The 21648-nt window shown below is 32.0% G+C and overlaps 1 protein-coding gene across 1 annotated transcript in view; it reads left to right on the top strand.

Moving 5' to 3' along the window:
• LOC139524437 (sodium/hydrogen exchanger 8-like) overlaps positions 1-21648 on the top strand; it is a 94218-nt gene that overhangs the window by 10545 nt on the left and 62025 nt on the right. Inside the window, exons 2-3 of the mRNA XM_071319210.1 lie at positions 4325-4488; positions 6265-6345. Coding sequence (XP_071175311.1) covers positions 4325-4488; positions 6265-6345 — 245 coding nt within the window. The remainder of the gene's footprint in view (positions 1-4324; positions 4489-6264; positions 6346-21648) is intronic.

Genomic DNA, 21648 nt, shown 5'->3' with positions numbered 1-21648 from the left:
CTTTAGTATAAAGTGATAGAAATATATGAAATTTTAACACAAGGTTTATGACCACATAAGGAAGGTTTGGATTGATTGTGGGAGTTTTGGTCCCAACGAATTAAGGGCCAAAAGGGTCCAAAATTAAACTTTGTTTGATTTTATTAAAAAATGAATTATTGGGGTTCTTTGATATGCCAAATCTAACCGTGTATTCAGATTCTTAATTTTTGGTCCTGTTTTCAAATTGGTCTACATTAAGGTCCAAAGGGTCCAAAATTAAAGTCAAAAATTGAATTCTTGGGGTTCTTTGAAATGCTGAATCTTAAACATATGTACTTAGATTTTTGATTATGGGCCCAGTTTTCAAGTTGGTCCGAATAGGGGTCAAAAATTATTATATGAAGTATATTGTGCAATAGCAAGAAATTTTCAATTGCACAGTAATTCCACAATAGCAAGAAATCTTCAATTGCACAGTATTGTGCAAAAGCAAGAAATTTTCAATTGCACAGTATTATGCAATAGCAAGAAATCTTCAATTGCACAATTGTGCAAATATAGCAAGAAATCTTCAATTGCACAGTATAGCGCAATACCAAGAAATATCTAATTGCACAATATTGCGCAATACAAAAAATGTAGCAAGAAATTTACAATTGCACAGTTTTGCACAATAGCAAGAAATATTCAATTGCACAGTATTGTCCTGTTTTCAAATTGGTCTACATTAAGGTCCAAAGGGTCAAAAATTAAACTTTGTTAGATTTCAACAAAAATTGAATATATGGGGTTGTTCAATATGCTGAATCTGACCATGTATTTAGATTTTTAATATTTGGGCCTGCATGGTTATTAAATTGGTCCACATCAATGATGATCATGCACATTGAGGTCTAAAGGGTCTAAAATTGAACATATTATTTGATTTCATCAACAATTGAATTCTTGGGGTTTTATGATAATTATGCTGAATCTAACCATGTATTTAGATTTTGGATATTGGACCATAATAGGTAAATGTCCAATATAAAATTTTTTAAGTTTTTAAGTTTAAGTTCTTAGACCACATTCATTCCGTGTCAGAAACCTATGTTGTGTCAACTATTTAATCACAATTCAAATTCAGAGCTGTATCAAGCTTAAATGTTGTGTCCATACTTGCCCTAACTGTTCAGGGTTCGACCTCTGCAGTCGTATAAAGCTGAACCCTGCGAAGCATCTGGTTGTAGGTGTTATATACGTAAGTTAGAGCTAACTACTGTACTTTTAGAAATTTTTCAAAACTTGCCTTTCACCAATTTTGATTTTCAAATTAATGTTCATATATTTTTGGCCGATGAATCAAGCATATCGCTGTCTCATTGAAAAATACCCCAGGTATCCTTAAACTCATATTAACTTCCATATTCTTTTGCTCATATTAATAGCTTTTGCTAAGTAAAAATTCAAGTGAGTTCTGCAAAATAAAATTTTACACAAATGAAATTTCATGGAGAGGGGATTTAAAAAAAATATATATTCTTCAACAATGAGAGAAACCTGAACCTTATAAGCTATAAGAGTGCATGACATGACAGAACTATAACCTGATTTATGTTCAAAACAATTAATGAAATGACAATTATGATAATTATAACTAATAACATTCACTAATTGGCAGGCTCCTGACTTGGGACAGGCATTGACAATATGTTGGTTAATCATGTTTGTGAAAGCTTTAAACCTTCCTCTATTTAATCTGGAACATTATCATAACTGCATAACACAAGAACATAATGTCATTATTAGTTGAGAAAGACTTGGCTAATCAGTCATACTCAAAGCACAAATAAAATTGAGAATGGAAATCATAGGGCAGAGTTCTCAATCAGTCATACTCAAAGCACAAATAAAATTGAGAATGGAAATCATAGGGCAGAGTTCTCAATCAGTCATACTCAAAGCACAAATAAAATTGAGAATGGAAATCATAGGGCAGAGTTCTCCGCAGAATTTTTAAAAAGCACCATTCAAATTGACATAGCACTGGTTTTCAATAACAAAAATTAACAACATGGCCCCTTATACATGTTATACATTATATTATAAAATCATCCAAAATTGCATCCTGGCAGAAATTATACCACCATATGACATTGGGGAATATGTCAAAGAGACAAAAATTGCATCATGGTAGAAAAAATACCACCATATGACACTGTGTGGAATATGTCAAAGAAACGACAATCTGACCAAAGAGCAGATAACAGCCAAAGGCCACCATACATGTACCAAAGGGTCCCACACCTGGAGATGGGCCTCAGCAGCCTAAAAAGAAAACAACTGTCAAAAAGACTAAAGACACATTGAAAGTATTGATCTATTAAGAGTTCTCACAGTTACTGAAAGCTAGATCAAAACCAATTATACCTAATAAATAAGTCACTTAATTTGCATAGGATGTAGGAAATGATGATAATTATAATAATTCATGAGAATACCTGTAATATATAAAACATATTTGATGTTACATTAAGGTACTTTAAGATTTCTGATTAAATCTTCATATAGAATATATAAAGTTACAAATACTTCAAACAATTTGTCACACTGCATTAAGACACTTGAATATTTTTAAACTTCTTAACATACATTTCAGACACAAAGTCTCTCAAAGTTATCAATCTCTCTATGTCCTTAAGAGTACTGTACAATTTTTTGTTCATGAAATATTAAGGAAAATTGTACTAACAATGATTATTATCTGTTTGTAAATAACATATTACATTCAGGTAATAAAAACAGCTTTACATGTATTTTGATGTTATAAGGTGTCCTGTAAAATGTTAAATTCAGAATTTATCAAATATTTTTCGTTAAGTATGTTACTTATATGGTAAGAACTAATTCTTTTTTTTTAAAGTTTGAAATAATGTCCTCTATTTAATAAATTATCTCTCCTGTTTACCCCTGTTTTGGGATGCTTATGATGATGTTAAAGATAAAAATCATATGCTTAGATATGTTAAGATAGTTGAATGGTTATTCTTACATGAAAATGGGCAAGATTTTAAATAAAATTGTTAAATTTTTACAAACTTTATGATACATAAACAAAAGTTTCATAATATATAGCTATAGAGCATTAATTTACACAGACACATTTATTTGCTTGTAACATATGTTGTTACGTCAATGTAAACTTTGATGTGAGGAATAATGTTTAATTAAAGACTTTTCGTATAAATATATAATTGATACTTTTGATACATATATAATATATATAATTGAAACAAAAGCATCGATCATCAATTTCTTATGACTCCACTCTGGTTATTTAAAGGTTTATATATTGGTTGACACTTGCAAACATGATATCAGTAGTTTCATAAAGCATTTCTTTTACTGGTAGATAAAACCACAAATTAAAAAAATTGCACCTGTCCTATCCAAAAGATATTTTTACAGTTTAGTGTACTACTTTTGGGACAAATTATATCTAAGTTATAGAAAAGTCTATTGCCTCTAACTCAAAATATTAACAACTTTATGTTAACAATGGTTAAGGGGGTCTATAATGCAGTAAGACAGCTTCAGAAATACTAACGTTTGACCTTTTCAAACTGGACCAAATCATTACCCTTAATATTCATACCCCAGATTTCTCGTTGTTGTTTTATAAACATACATTCTGCACATCTCTTTTTAATTTTTGTCTCTGTGCAACTCATAATGACATTGCTGGGGACATAAAAATAAAGGCCCAGGCATCCAAGCAAGCTTGTTAAGGCTCTTGCGTGTAGTCTTATTCTTGCCAGATTAATATTAAACTTACATCAGCATTGTCTCTGACAAGACAGAAAGTCAGTGCCGATCAACAATTTATAAAGGAGTTATAACCCTTGGAAATATTAGCTGGGAAAATTGCATTGTTAGTGCTCTCATATTGTACATTTATTTGCCAGTTTTATGAATCTTTTATCATAAGTTTATATATATATCAGCAATATGTTTGACAACTTATGAAAAATCAGTGTTGAAAAATATTTTTAAAAGAGTAATGCCCCTTTGATATGAAATTGTATTGGACTTGATATTTAAAAACTTCATTTTCTCTATTTTTCAATACTTAAAAAATTTTACAGATCATTCCACAAAAAAGTTTGAAAGCTTTGAAAAATGACCATTTTTATGTAGATTCTTTTCTATAATTTGCTTTCCTGAAGAATATAAAAGATCTCTAAATGATATATAATACATGTGCTGGGAAGTAAAATTGTAGCAGCTTTCATATGCTGAACATAAGCCATTGTCTAATTTCATTGACATAATGTTTTTATACTACTGTATATATATTTTGTAGTACCTTTCCAAATGAAACTGAGACCAACACCACCACCACTTCTACAACTCTTACTCCAACAAAGGCTCCGACGAAACCAGTGGGACCAGAGCTACCAGAAAAAGGGGCTGCTGAACAAGAGCACCATAGTAGTATGACCATATTTTTCATCCTTTTGGTTGTAGGTAGGTTCTACTAGTAATTTTCAAATCAATGTTTATAATTATTTGCAGTGAATAGCATTGGTGTCGAGCCTTCGACTTTAATCGAAAAAGTGAGACTAAGCGATCCTACATTCCGTCTTCGTTAGTGTCGTCAGCGGCGGTGGCGTCCACAAATATTCACTCTGTGGTTAAAGTTTTTGAAATTTTAATAACTTTCTTAAACTATTCTGGATTTCTACCAAACTTAGACAGAAGCTTGTTTTAATGATCATAAGATAGTATCCTGAAGTAAATTTTGTAAAAATAAAATTCCATTTTTTCTGTATTTTATTTATAAATGGACTTAGTTTTTCTGCGAGGAAACATTACATTCACTCTGTGGTTAAAGTTTTTGAAATTTTTATAACTTTCTTAAACTATACTGGATTTCTACCAAACATAGACAGAAGCTTGTTTATGATCATAAGATAGTATCCAGAAGTAAATTTTGTAAAAATGAAATTCCATTTTTTCTGTATTTCATTTATAAATGGACTTATATTTTCTGCCAGGAAACAACACATTCACTCTGTGGTTAAATTTAAAAAAAAATTATAACTTTCTTATACTATTTTAAATTTGTATCAAACTTGGACAGAAGCTTGTTTATGATCAAAAGCTAGTATCTAGAAGGAAATTTTGTTAATATTTTGTACCTGTGTATCTGTATTTTACTTTTAAATTGACTTAGTTTTTCTTCCAGTTAACATTACATACAGTCTGCAGTTAAAGTTTTTAAAACTTTTATTAGATTCATAAACTATTCTGGATTTTTACCAAACTTGGACAGAAGCTTTTTACAATCAAAAGATAGTATCAAGAGGAATATTTTTATTGATTTTTTTCCTCATTTTTGTTGAGCCTGTAATTTACAGCAAAAGTAGGCGAGACACTGGGTTCCGCGGAACCCTTACAATTTTTTTTTAATTAATAAATTTATGATCAAATTCTGAATTTACTGTAAATGTAAAACATCTGTGTCATTATCTCATATTAGTTTGAGACCAGTTGTTCATCATGTTCATGTTGACCTTTTTAGTTATACATGTATAAGTAAATACCACAAAATTTCCATATTTATCAATGATAATTTCTGATTTCAAATTATTATAAATTATCAATACAAACATACAATATTTTTTATAGTAAATAACAGTCAAATTTTCTAATTCAGAATAATTTATTTATATTATTATAATTTGCTTGTTTTGTTGATGACCTATAGTACATGTAGTATTTGAAGGTAAAAATATATTGTATTAAATGATTTGGTTTAGCTTTAAAAGAGGGGTGAAAGATACCAGGCGCACAGTCAAACTCATAGATTTAAAATAAACTGAAAACGCCTTGGCTAAAAAGGAAAAGACTAACAGACAAATAATAGTAAATATGAAACAACATAGAAAACTAAAGACTAAGCAATAGGAACCCCACCAAAAACTGGGGGGTGATCTCAGGTGCCCAAGAAGGGTACCTAAGCAGATCCTGCTCGACAGTGTAATTATGATTTTCTGTCACTCCTTTTCTTAGCAAACAGACATTGTGAAGTTCATGCTATATTATTGGGAAACATGAAAAAAACCCATGATAACCAGTACTTTCCCTGTTTTTCTTTTGACATCTTTTAATTACATATTTTGGCAAACGAATAATTATACGTACAATATACTACAAATAACATATGCCAATTGTGTATTTTTTTTTACATCTGTTTTCTTTTAAATTCATAAAATGAACAAGTGTTCCTACATTTTTCAGCAATATGTATTATGGTAACACATGGACTGATTCAGACAAAGTTCCACTATCTACCAGAAAGTATAGCTGTTGTTCTCATAGGTAGGTACATGTTACATAGACTCCATTCAAATACAGTTAAACCTATTTTAAGAGACCACTGAAGTAAAAACATTGTCTTAAAAGTTAAAAGACAGGTGGTCTTTTGATAAAGACAATAACAATCAAAACCAAGGAGTAAACAAAGACTCACAAAACCAAGGGACATTTACATCAATGGTTATAAATAATAAATCGAACTTCACTAAAAACTGGGAGAGAAATCAGTTTTGATCTTTATGACATGTTCTACAGAGGGGGCCTTTAACACAGGGTTTTGCTTAATACAGGTGGTCTCTTAAGCATGGGTGATGCCCTTTAAACACTGAGAGTGTAGTCAGTATACATGCATAAATTGTATGAAAGCTGATCAGCAATGTCATAGTTTGTTTAGTAATTGTAATACAATGCATTACATTTCAATGTTATTTGCCCCGTGCCTGGAGTATACATGCATAAATTGTATGAAAGCTGATCAGCAATGTCATGGTTTGTTTAGTAATTGTAATATAATGCATTACATTTCAATGTAATTCGCCCCATGCCTGGAGTATTATATACATGCATAAATTGTATGAAAGCTGATCAGCAATGTCATGGTTTGTTTAGTAATTGTAATATAATGCATTACATTTCAATGTAATTCGCCCCATGCCTGGAGTATACATGCATAAATTGTATGTTAGCTAATCAGCTATGTCATGGTTTGTTTAGTCTGTTTCTACATGCTGATACCAATGAACTTGGAAACATAAACATGCAATGAAACAAATTTGTTAAATCATCATTATCTTAAATAAACATGATAAAAGTAAAATTTGTCACTTTAGACCAAATATGGCCTAAATTTTTATACGACCGCAAAAATTGAAAAATTTTTGGTCGTATATTGGTATCACGTTGGCGTCGTCGTCTGCATTGTCGTTGTTATCGTCGTCGTCCGAATACTTTTAGTTTTCGCACTCTAACACAAACATTTTAACACAAGGTTTATGACCACAAAAGGAAGGTTGGGATTGATTTTGGGAGTTTTGGTCCCAACATTTTAGGAATTAGGGGCCAAAAAGGGCCCAAATAAGCATTTTCTTGGTTTTCGCACTATAACTTTAGTATAAGTAAATAGAAAACAATGAAATTTAAACACAAGGTTTATGACCACAAAAGGAAGGTTTGGATTGATTTTGGGAGTTGAGGTCCCAACAGTTTAGGAATTAGGGGCCAAAAAGGGGCCCAAATAAGAATTATTCTTGGTTTTCGCACCTTAACTTTAGTATAGTAAATAGAAATCTATGAAATTTAAACACATGGTTTATGACCATAAAAGGAAGGTTGGGTTTGATTCTGGGAGTTTTGGTCCCAACAGTTTAGGAATAAGGGGCCCAAACTTTGTTTGATTTCATCATAAATTGAATAATTGGGGTTCTTTGATATGCCGAATCTAACTGTGTATGTTACAATAATGTAGATTCTTAATTTTTGGTCCCGTTTTCAAATTGGTCTACATTTATTAAAGGTCCAAAGGGTCCAAAATTAAACTTAAATTGATTTTAACAAAAATTGAATCCTTGGGGTTCTTTGATATGCTGAATCTAAAAATGTACTTAGATTTGTGATTATTGGCCCAGTTTTCAAGTTGGTCTAAATCGGGGTCTAAAATTAAACTTTGTTTGATTTCATCAAAAATTGAATAATTGGGGTTCTTTGATATGCCAAATCTAACTGTGTATGTAGATTCTTAACTTTTGGTCCTGTTTTCAAATTGGTCTACATTAAAGTCCAAAGGGTCCAAAATTAAACTAAGTTTGATTTTAACAAAAATTGAATTCTTGGGCTTCTTTGATATGCTGAATCTAAAAATGTACTTAGATTTTTGATTTTGGGCCCAGTTTTCAAGTTGGTTCAAATCCGGATCCAAACTGATTATATTATGTATTGTGCAATAGCAAGAAATTTTCAATTGCACAGTATTCAGCAATAGCAAGAAATCTTCAATTGCACAGTGTTGTGCAATAGCAAGAAATTTTCAATTGCACAGTATTCAGCAATAGCAAGAAATCTTCAATTGCACAGTGTTGTGCAATAGCAAGAAATTTTCAATTGCACAGTATTGTGCAATAGCAAGAAATTTTCAATTTACAGTATTGTGCAATAGCAAATATTTTCAATTGCACAGTATTGCACAATAGCAAGAAATATCTAATTGCACAATATTGTGCAATAGCAAGAAGTTTTCAATTGGAGTTATCTTTCTTTGTCCAGAATAATAGTTGAATCAACTTAAATCATTGTTTTATACAATATGCAACGTATATTCATTTTTACTACCAACTGATAAATTAAAACAATCTTTACCATTCAGTGATAAGAAGCACTTTATTTTACATTTTAATATTTTATGATGTATTTAAATGAGTAGTTATTGTTGCAAACTCCATTAGAAATTTGAATTGAGATCAGTTTTGGAAAAAGGGAAAGGGGGATGTGAAAAAAAGGGGGGGGGGGTTAAATTTTTCTCATTTCAGATTTCATAAATAAAAAGAAAATTTCTTCAAACATTTTTTTGAGAGGATCAATATTCAACAGCATAGTGAATTGCTCAAAGGCAAAAAATATATTTTAAGTTCATTAGACCACATTCATTCTGTTTCAGAAACATATGCTGTGCCATTAGAAATTTGAATTGAGATCAGTTTTTGAAAAAGGGAAAGGGGGATGTGAAAAAAAATGGGGGGGGGGGGGGTTACATTTTTCTCATTTCAGATTTCATAAATAAAAAGAAAATTTCTTCAAACATTTTTTTAGAGAGGATCAATATTCAACAGCATAGTGAATTGCTCAAAGGCAAAAAATATATTTTAAGTTCATTTGACCACATTCATTCTGTTTCAGAAACCTATGCTGTGTCAACTATTTAATCACAATCCAAATTTAGAGCTGAATCCAGCTTGAATGTTGTGTCCAAATTTGCCCGAACCGTTTAGGGTTCAACCTCTGCGGTCTTATAAAGCTGCGCCCTGTGGAGCATCTGGTTAAAATTGCTATAATTTTAATGTGCAAGAATCTATAAAATATTTTGGGATGCTATGAATAACAAAGAAGCTAAATTCATTCAAGTATGGACATCACAATATGGCAACTAATTACATAACAATTAATTATGTAATAATTATGTCATAATGAATTTATCACAATTTGAAAGATTAATCCTTCTTCTTTCTTTTGGTACCTCATTTATAAAATTTAAAGAAAGATGAGTGGAATTACATCAGTTTAAAGATGTCTGGTTGGGGATGAACAATCTTTGTATTGTGCTACCTTAATCAATTGAAAATAAGGTATGTAATTGTACAAATAAAAATGATATACAGATCTTAAATATGTTGTCATTTGTTTGCACCTATCCTAAATCAGGAACCTGTTGTTCAGTGGTTGTCGTTTGTTGATGTGGTTCATAAGTGTTTCTTGTTTCTCCTTTAATTATATAGACTAGCAGACTGTTGGTTTTATAGTTTGAATAGTTTGCTGTTCCATGTGAGACAAGGCTCTGTGTTGAAGGGTATACTTTGAGCTATAATGGTTTACTTTTACAAATTGTGCCTTGGAAGGAGAGTTGTCTCTTTGGCACTCATACCATCTCTTCTTATATATTCTTATATATAAATAATTCCAGAATACTTCTATTTGTTTTGTAATTTTGTAATTTTATTTGTCATTACAGAGAACTCTTTATAAACTCTTGAGTTAAACAAATCTGCAATGAATAAAAAATATTATCTATATGTATTGACAGAATTTTCTAATATAAATAATTACAGTTGTTAATACTTCTACGGCACTGATCAACATGGTCTTGCATGGATAGGCTACTGGTAATAAAAAAATGAAAATATGATGAAGACAAAATCTATTTTATTAATTTATGAAAAAATCCATAACAGTTAAACATGATGCCATCAACATGATCAAACAATGTTTTTTTTTCTTTAAGAAAAATACCAAAAAATATATCAAACAATATTCAGTTATGTAGACTATTATAAACATTTAGCAGACAACAGTTAATACAATATAGATACCTATAGTTTACAGCAAATACCAATGCATCAATGCAGATACCTTTTGTTATAATGAAAACCAGTTTAATCAATGCAGGTAGCTATAGGAATACTGTAATACCAATTTAACAATGCAGACACCCATTTGGTACCAATAAGCAATAACTTAACAATCCAGAAACCTATTGAAATACTGTTAACAACAATTTAACAATGCAGATACCTTTTGTTATAATGAAAACACCAATTTAACAATGCAGACACCCAATTGAAAACTGTTAGCAATAATTTAACAATTCAGAAACCTTTTTGAATACTGTTAACAAAATTTAACAATGCAGATACCTTTTGGAATACTGTAAGCAATAATTTTACAACACAGATACCTTTTGGAATACTGTAAGCATTAATTTTACAATGCAGATACCTTTTGGAATACTGTAAGCAATAATTTTACAACACGTATACCTTTTGGAGTACTGTAAGCAATAATTTTACTACACAGATACCTTTTGGAATATTGTAAGCAATAATTTTACAATGCAGATACCTTTTGGAATACTGTAAGCAATAATTTTACAATGCAGATACCTTTTGGAATACTGTAAGCAATAATTATACAATGCAGATACCTTTTGGAATACTAGTACTGTAAGCAATAATTTAGCAATGCTGATACCTTTTGGAATACTGTCAACAATAATTTAACAATGCAGACACATATTGGAATGATGTTAACAACAATTTAACAATGCATGTACCTATTTGAGTTCTGTCAACAACAATTCAACAAATCAGACTCCTATTGGAATACAGCAAACACAAATTCAACCATGCAGAGACCAATTGGTTTACAGCAAACACAAATTATACCATGCAGAGACCTATTTGAATACAGTAAACACCAATTCAATCATGCAGAGACCTGGTATACAGCAAACACCAATTCAACCATGTAAAAACCTAATGGTATACAGCAAACACCAATTCAACCATACAAAAACCTAATGGTATACAGCAAACACCAATTCAACCATACAAAAACCTAATGGTATACAGCAAACACCAATTCAACCATGTAAAAACCTAATGGTATACAGCAAACACCAATTCAACCATACAAAAACCTAATGGTATACAGCAAACACCAATTCAACCATGTAAAAACCTAATGGTATACAGCAAACACCAATTCAACCATACAAAAACCTAATGGTATACAGCAAACACCAATTCAACCATACAAAAACCTAATGGTATACAGCAAACACCAATTCAACCATGTAAAAACCTAATGGTATACAGCAAACACCAATTCAACCATACAAAAACCTAATGGTATACAGCAAACACCAATTCAACCATACAAAGACCTCATGATATAGATCAAACACCAATTCAACCATGCCAAAACCTAATGCATGGTAGACAGCAAACACCAATTCAACCATGCAAAAACCTAATGGTATACAGCAAACACCAATTTAACCATGCAGAGACCTAATGATATAGATCAAACACCAATTCAACCATGCAAAGACCTCATGATATAGATCAAACACCAATTCAACCATGCCAAAACCTAATGCATGGTAGACAGCAAACACCAATTCAACCATGTAAAAACCTAATGGTATACAGCAAACACCAATTCAACCATACAAAAACCTAATGGTATACAGCAAACACCAATTCAACCATGTAAAAACCTAATGGTATACAGCAAACACCAATTCAACCATACAAAGACCTCATGATATAGATCAAACACCAATTCAACCATGCCAAAACCTAATGCATGGTAGACAGCAAACACCAATTCAACCATGCAAAAACCTAATGGTATACAGCAAACACCAATTCAACCATGCCATGCAGAGACCTAATGATATAGATCAAACACCAATTCAACCATGCAAAGACCTCATGATATAGATCAAACACCAATTCAACCATGCCAAAACCTAATGCATGGTAGACAGCAAACACCAATTCAACCATGCAAAAACCTAATGGTATACAACAAACATCAATTCAATCATGCAGAGATTATTGATATACAGCAAACACCAATGCAACCACAAAGAGACCTATTGTTATACAATAAACACCAATTAAATCATGCAGAGACCTATTGTTATACAGCAAACACAAATGCAACCACACAGAGACCTATTGTTATACAGCAAACACCAATGCAACCACACAGAGACCCATTGGTATACAGTAAACACCAATTAAATCATGCAGAGACCTGGTATACAGCAAACACAAATGTAACCACACAGAGACCTATTGTTATACAGCAAACACAAATGTAACCACACAGAGACCTATTGTTATACAGCAAACACAAATGTAACCACACAGAGACCTATTGTTATACAGCAAACACCAATGCAACCACACAGAGACCCATTGGTATACAGTAAACACCAATTAAATCATGCAGAGACCTGGTATACAGCAAACACCAATTAATCATACAAAGACCTAATGGTAAAAAACACCAAACACCAATTCAACAATGCAGATACCTATTTAATTACAACAAACACCATATTAACAATGCAAATACCCTTTAGAGTAAGCTTACACCATTAAAATGTCATTTGTCATTCCACATCTTCTGATTTTCATACCTAATGTGATAATGACAATTATAAACGAAAGATATTTGAGTCCCAATGTTCATCAGTAAGCAATAATTCACTAAACTATTATAGATAATATAATATGATAAATAGTGTGCTGAAGTTTATTATTTTTGATCAACTAACCTGAAGGACATCCTCATATTTCTCTTTTTGCAGTTATGGTCGTTTATCTGTTCATTGAAAAATATTTTCAAAATTTTAACAAACAGGCTATTTTCAACCAAACATGGACTGAATTAAATTTAAATTATCAAACCCCTAGTCTAAAATAATTTTCTAAAATTATAGCCAAGTGTTGATGACACAATTAGAATATCATAAAAGTGAGACCATATTGAATTTTTACCAGTAAATAAATGTATAAATTAACACTGATAATTTTAGACCAAAATGCATTATTTCATAGAGTTTGCCTTAGTACTGAAAGATTTTTTGCTGAATGTTCCTTTTACATTACTATACATATGTCTTGTTGTCATGTTAGCAACACAAACAGTTAAACCTTGTAGACCACACAGTAATATGAATATGTATTCAAGCCATTCTGATTGCAAAATACCTGATAAAAAGCCTGTAACCCAAAAGATACCCGATAAAAGGAGGAGGCGAAAAAACAGTTTTGCATCTTGGAAGGATGAAGATTTGATAAGATGTCTCATTTCCATGCGAAGCAGACAAATCTGTACTATAACTCGTAACAGAACAACAAAATTGATCACTGTAGAAAAGACAACTGGTCCACTAAAGAAAATAAGATTTGCTGGATACCTGCTTGGAAAGCAAACTGAATTTCCATATCCTGCAGAAAAATTAGCAACCTCAAATTGATCTAGGATGACAGCTGGACCAACAAATAAAACTGGAATCAACAAGCCAGTTATGGTAAAAACATTCTTAGTGAAATTTCCTGTCTTTTTTATTGTTTTATTACCAGACTTCATTGAGGTCAGATTCTTAGCTATATAAAGGACTGATATTAACATGAAAGAAAACACAGTTAGCCACAAGTAATGAAGAAACACTCCAATTGTGTAGCATAGGAATGCTATTTTAGAGGCATAACTACCAATCATGAACAAAATATTTGAAGCAATCAGTGAAATGGATATGTTCTCCATGTTTGAACCTGCTATACTTGAAGATAGGTTAAACTTTCTGTTCATTATAATGGAGAAAACTAAAGCCACAACAGACACTGAAAAGCATACATATGTCAGGATAGCTTTAATAGAGTAGGACAGTTCTTGTCTATCTTTCAAATCTTGGTTGATATAATATTCGTGGCAGACTACATCTGTTATTTGTATCTTGAACAATCCATTCTGATCCTGATCAGCAAACACTGTCATCTTCTTACAGCCCAGGAGTTCAGATTTAAAAATATTTGCACCATTTCTGTTAAGATCTTTAATCATATCTTGGGCTATAGCATCTTTTGTGGCATAAAGTGATTCATTTTGCAGTGAAAGGGGTACATTTTGTTCTTTGCTAATTTTGATAGGGATGTTTTCATCAGACCAAAACATATTCCACATTAAGTTGTTTAGATGATGCTCGTTTTGTTTTATTTCATGGAGGAAAGATTGTTTGGTGAAAATAATCTTCAATTTTATTTTGGCAGCTTTGTTTTTTTCTCTGTTTAGGAGAAGAATTTTCTGAATGGATACTTTTTCTGTGTCAATGACCTTGGTCAAAGTCCAGCAATAGACAGAAGCAACTGTGATTATCTGTTGACTTGTCAGAGACACACTGGATACAAGGTAGAAAGGTTCTTGATGGCTGATAAAATTTGTGTAAACTTCTAAATCACATTGGTTACTCCCATTCATCTGAAAGTAAATTATTGAGTACCTTTAAAATATTTACAAACCTATCTCTTTTGATCGCTTATTTCATTCACTTGTTCAGTTCAAATGGGATTTTACTTGAACTGTCCAAACATGTCATGGATATATATTTACAGTAATATTGCTCAGGTAAAAGTGCTTTTTTATTTTAATAAATTCTGCTAACATCTCAACATGCTCAAGGCAGTGATAAGAGAATTACCGAGGGACTGAGCAGTGTGATATAGACGAAGGAAAGGATGATGAACATACAATACTTGTCCCTTCATGTAAAACAATAGCCATCAATGAAATAGTCAATAGATTTAGTTTCAGCACCTACAAAAACATTGTTGGTTGGTCTGTTTCTCAGATTAGCAAAAGGTCCACTATATTTGTTTAATGGAATGATTGTAAGGTATACATATATATCTGTCTGAAAAGGTTCATCTGACTTTCATTAAGTGACAATAGTAGTAAAACCTTCACAATGTTCATCTCGAAGACTTTCAACGGAAATTTAATCATGATCAGAAAAGCAGGGATGATTTAATTTTCTGTGTGGCTCTCTTGTTAGAAAGTATTAAGAAATGAACTTTGAATTGTTTTTCTGAATTGCTATATATGTTAACAATTCAGGGATCACCACATAAACTTGTTCAAGGGTTTAGAGCTACCTATAGACCAAATGAGTTAGATGCAAGTGACTATAGGTCCCCGATTGACCTACAATAATGAGCAAAACCCATACTGTAACATCAGGTGTAAAAGGTCCTGACATATATTGTTTATAAGACAATACTACTAGAATGTAGATTCTTACTACTGTGAATTCATTTTTATACGCCCGTTTACCGAACGTATTATGGTATACCGTCAACATGGCGGATAATAACTCAATAATGCTCAAATCGTGAAACTTTGGTTAATTGTTTATATCTATTGATGTGATCTCCCTTTAAATTTTCATAAATTTAAGATTTTCTGTTTCGGAGATATGGGGTTTATTCATTAAAAAAGGGGGATTTTCCAGTTTTCAGACAATAACTCAAAAAACTTTCACCAATTTGCAAGAAACTTTCGTGAATTGTTTATATGTATTGATGTGACGTCCCATTTGATTTTTATGAATTTTATTGTTTCCAAGTTATGGGATTTTATTCATTAAAAAAGGGGGATTTTCCAGTTTTTGGACAATAGATCAAAATGCTTTGAGCAGTTTTCATGAAACTGTGCTGACTGTTTTGTATCTATTAAACTTACTTTTTTTTTTATAAATTTCTGTTATGACATTGAGACATTATTGAACTTTATTTCTTTGAAAAAGTGATGACCGTATCGTGCGCTCATGGCACAGCTGTTTATTATTTGTGGGATACCAATTGTCGTGGATTTTGTTGCTTAAGGTGAACCATGAATTTAAATTTTCAACGAATTACAAATTTGCAACAGGCATGTATGCGGTTTATTGCAAAACCGAGAGTTTTCCTCAAGCCATGAAAATTGGTACCCACGAAAACAAACGAATCAAAGTATTTTTTTTACCTGATAAGTCATCTTGGTGCAATCTTCTTTCTTCGTTTCCTTTTCTGTGAAAGAAAATAGGATAGTTATTGGGTAAATTGTATCTCGACTTAATCTATCATAATTTCCACTCGTGCATTTAAATAAGTGACGATTAGAGGCAGGAGCACAGAAATAATTTCTGTATAAATGTACCATTCTCTTCTCAAATAGATATACTGGATTGATGAACATTTGACATAGTGTGTCATTATTGCTAGCTAGTTGTAGCATACATGGGCGAATGACTGTACCTTTTGGAGGTATAAATTCATAGGCTTTGCTCATATGGAAAATAAGATTCATTCTGTCTAAGTAAGACGTGTTTTCATGGATAATTGATGTGTCTACTCCAACAAGTTTTAATGTCAGATCAAATGTTTTATACAAAGTAATATTATGACAAAATGCACAGTATTTATTTTTGAATATAATGTCATCATTAACAACGCATGGTCCCACCTGCAGTAAATCATCACTTTGACAAAGGTGTAGAATAGTTGTATTATCTTCCAATGGTGGACATTTAGCCACTGCAAACAGGCCTTTGTATATGTTATCTGATGATTTGTAGCATTGATAATATGGTGTGTATACTGAGTTTAACTCCTCATTGTATTTGATGTCTTGGCAACAGTCTTTGAATTGATGACATTGTTTATCACAATTACAATACTGTTCTTCCATTATGGTCTGGGTAAACTCGCAGGTCCCATCCTGATAGCATAGATGTGATAAGACTAAAGCTTCATAAGTTGAAACACTTGTCGAGTAGATAAAGTGCTGATTGTTCGAAATCCTTGTTTGGTCAGTCCCAGAATTTTTTTCCGCATGTGGTAGCTCAGTATTATTATAATATTCACTTGCATTATTTCCAAGGCCCACAAGATTGGGTTCCGTAGAACTTAATCCAATGTCCACTCCGAGAACAAACCAGTGTTGGAAGAAATAGTATAGTAAAAATATTATTACAGTGTAATAAGTCATGATTGACAAGCTTTGGTGAGTTTAAGCTAGATGATTTATTGTGTATTGTTTATCAGCCATATATATCATGTTTATAGGCATGTGACCGGTAAAAAAGCAGTTAAAATTTCACATGAATTAATTTGATAGGTTGAAATAAACATTAATTAATTTCTTTTCTAGTTCTTTCGCAATGACTTTATTTCTGATGAATTCAAAAGAATGGATGTCAAAATCTGTTGAAAATGTTTTGATTGTTGTAAATTGGCAATGATTGTTTAGTTCTTAGGCATTATAGTGCATAAACAGAAAGAATTTCATTATTTAAAAAAGGAAATATGTAACACAATTTTATTATACCTCAGATATCATTTTCTATAAAAGATTGAAAGTACACAATGTTTTCACTATTTTTATACGATCGTAAAAATTGAAAAATTTTTGGTTGTATATTGGTATCATTTTGGCGTCGTCGTAGTCCGAAGACATTTGGTTTTCGCACTATAACTTTAGTATAAGTGAATAGAAATCCAAAGGCGGATTTAGGGGGGGGGGGGGGGGCAGGGGACCCGGCCCCCACCCTTTTTGGGAAAAAATTAGGTTGCTTATATAGGGAATCACTGAAGCGTGACTGGAGCGGACCCCCTCTTAGGTCAGTCAGTGGGCCCCCACTTATGAGAATTTTTAGATCTGCCACTGAAATCTGAAATTTAAACACAAGGTTTATGACCACAAAAGGAAGGTTAAAATTGGGATTGATTTTGGGAGTTTTGGTCCCAACAGTTTATGAATTAGGGGCCAAAAGGGTCCAAATAAGCATTATTCTTGGTTTTCGGACAATAACTTTAGTTTAAAGGGGCACTAGCTACGAGATATATAAAAAAATCTAAAGTTTGATTTTTTTCTGTTCAATCAATAATGAAAGTGAAATAGTGAAATAACAATTGCAGCCAAAAAGGTTCAATTTTGTCAAATTATGCTAAGAAACATTGATTATTAGTAATTCACTTGCAATTGAATGAGTCGACCTCTTTAAATCCGTATTCATGTGAACTTCAATTTAACCCCTAGCTAGAGATTGACAATGCATGCATTGTACGTGTACTGGTTATTTAAAGAAAAAGAATGTCAACAATGAAAGTGAAACTATGGTAAATCATTTGATTACTAATTCGATACACATAAAATCATTCTTATACTGTTAAAAACAATGAGAAACATCTATTTTTAATCTATAAGATAAAATCAAACAGACCTATAAAAATCCAATTGCACGTGTTGGTTTAATCTATTCATATCTTTATTTATGTTTACATTGCTTATATGGTCATCTGAAGTCAAATTGATAGGTAATTAGATGGCATCTGGACTAAAATACACACGAAACGAACCTATATATTATCTACCCCATGCTCTGTAAACTGTTTATTTTAGACTTTTGATAGTTTGGATAAATGTTTTACAATATTGTTATAAATCAAAAATGGGAATTTGAGTCAAATCGGTGACCATGATTTGACAGCTAGTGCCCCTTTAAGTAAATAGAAATCAATGAAATTTAAACACAAGGTTTATGACCACAAAAGGAAGGTTTGGATTGATTTCTGGAGTTGAGGTCCAAACAGTTAAGGAATTAGGGGCCAAAAAGGGGCCCAAATAAGCATTTTTCTTGGTTTTAGTAAATAGAAATCTATGAAATTTAGACACAAGGTTTATGACCATAAAAGGAAGGTTGGGATTGATCTTGGAAATTTTGGTCCCAACAGTTTAGGAATAAGGGCCCCAAAGGGTCCAAAATTTAACTTTGTTTGATTTCATCAAAAATTGAATAATTGGGGTTCTTTGATAAGCCAAATCTAACTGTGTAATATGTAGATTTGTAATTTTTGGTCCAGTTTTCAAATTGGTCTATATTAAGGTCCAAATGGTCATATAACATGGAATTTTAAATGCAGCTACGGGATTGGATAATGTTGAGATACGGGATTGGATAATGTATACGACATCGCGTTTAACCTATTGTATCTTGGGTTGACATCAGTGCAGGACGTAATGTTAGCATTCAGAATTTCTTTGATATGCTGAATCTAAAAATGTACTCAGATTTTTAATATGGGTACAGTTTTCAAGTTCGTTGAAATCGTGGTCCAAAATTAAACTTTGTTTGATTTCAACAAAAATTGAATCCTTGGGGTTCTTTGATATGCTGAATCTAAACATGTACTTAGATTTTTGATTATGGGCCCAGTTTTCAAGTTGGTCCAAATTGCGGTCCAAAATTAAGATTTGTTTGATTTCCGCAAAAATTGTATATATGGGGTTCTTTGATATATGCTTAATCTAACCATGTATTTAGATTTTTGATGTTTGGGCCCGGTTATCAAATTGGTCCAGATTGAGGTCTAAAGGGTTGAATTCATGGGGTTCTTTGCTATGCTGAATCTAACCATGTATTTTGATTTTGGATATTGGACCATAATAGGTATGTTCAATTTAAAATTTAAAGTTTTAAAGTTTTAGTTCTTAGACCCTGCGCCCTGCGGAGCATCTGGTTCAAATTGCAAGCGTTTAACTATTTGACCTGTCAATAGTTTTCAACTATTGGACCTTGGTGAAACTATTTAACCGCAAGCGTCATTATATAACATGGAATTTTAAATGCAGCTACAGGATTGGATAATGTTGAGATACGGGATTGGATAATGTTGAGAATACTGCGGAGTTACGACATCGCGTTTAACCTATTGTATCTTGGGTTGACATCAGTGCAGGACGTAATGTTAGCATTCAGTATATATATGAAGTAAACGTGAAACAGTATGGTTTTTATATTATGATAGTTGATTTAGCCTGGACATTTATTGTCTGTCGTCTCTTTCGGTATAATAAAACACTTACTGACTGGAAAGTTGTGGAATGGTAAGTTTATTGTCCCCTCGGATACAACTATTGTCCTTGGCTATGCCTCAGGGCAATAGTTGCACCTCGAGGACAATAAACTTACTATTCCACTCATACCCAGTCAATAAGTATACAATATGGCCTTCATGAAAAGTTAATTTTCTAAATTATTAAATTGAAGAAATGTTCTTTTCCCTGGTGTCCTTAGGACAGAGGGAAAATAACTATTTCAAAATTAACTAATTTTGGATATGAAAGATACATTTAGGCCATTCTATTATTATACATAAATGCATACAATGATATAACTATTCTCTTTAATCTAGAGCCAAATCTCGAGGGGGCTGTCATATTTTATGGACGCAAACAAACGATATGAAATCACAATAATGATAGGGTACAGGTTCATTTTTAGGTAAACTTATTCCAAAGTGATGTAAAAATACCACAAAACTATCAAAATAATCATAACGTCATTGTACTGTAAGCAGTAAAACGTTATTTTTGTCGAGCCTACTTTGTATATAGATGCCTCATGTATATAAGCTTTGGATTTCAAATATTTTGGCCATGAGCATCACTGAAGAGACATGTATTGTCGAAATGCGCATCTGGTGCAAGAAAATTGGTACCGTTAATTTTATTACGAAGTTTCCGTCAGTCACATGTCCAATGTCCTTGACCTCATTTTCATGGTTCAGTGACTACTTGAAAAAAAAGTTAGAATTTTTTGTAATGTTAAATTCCCTCTTATTATAAGTAGTAGTATAACTATATTTGGTATGTGCGTACCTTGCAAGGTCCTCATGACTGTCAGACAGTTTTCACTTGACCTCGACCTCATTTCATGGATCAGTGAACAAGGTTTAAGTTTGGTATTCAAGTCCATATCTCAGATACTATAAGCAATAGGTCTAGTATATTCAGTGTATGGATGGACTGTAAGGTGTACATGTCCAACTGGTTATAGTTAAGTTATTGTGTTTTAGTCTGTTTTTCTTATACTGTTTGCAATAGGTCTACTATATTTGGTGTATGGAATGATTGTAAGGTGTACATGTCTAGCTGGTAGGTGTCATCTGACCTTGACCTCATTTTCATGGTGCATTGGTCATTGTTTAGTTTTCTTGGTTAATGTTAGGTTTATGTGACAGTTGTTATAAAGCTTTATATTTAGGACTGTCAACATAATATCAATGATTAGTAAAGAAGGCGAGACATTTCAGTGTGTGCACTCATGTTTAAAGTTTTAACATCAACTTAAGGTAACAGATTTGTTAATTCACTAAATATAATGTCTGAGACCATATTATTATTTCATATTATTGTATGACCATA

This window comes from Mytilus edulis, chromosome 5 (assembly GCF_963676685.1).
Source record: "Mytilus edulis chromosome 5, xbMytEdul2.2, whole genome shotgun sequence".
Classification (NCBI taxonomy): domain Eukaryota; kingdom Metazoa; phylum Mollusca; class Bivalvia; order Mytilida; family Mytilidae; genus Mytilus; species Mytilus edulis.
Note: the sequence above shows the minus strand (reverse complement) of the source record. Positions and strands in the feature narration are given on the sequence as shown.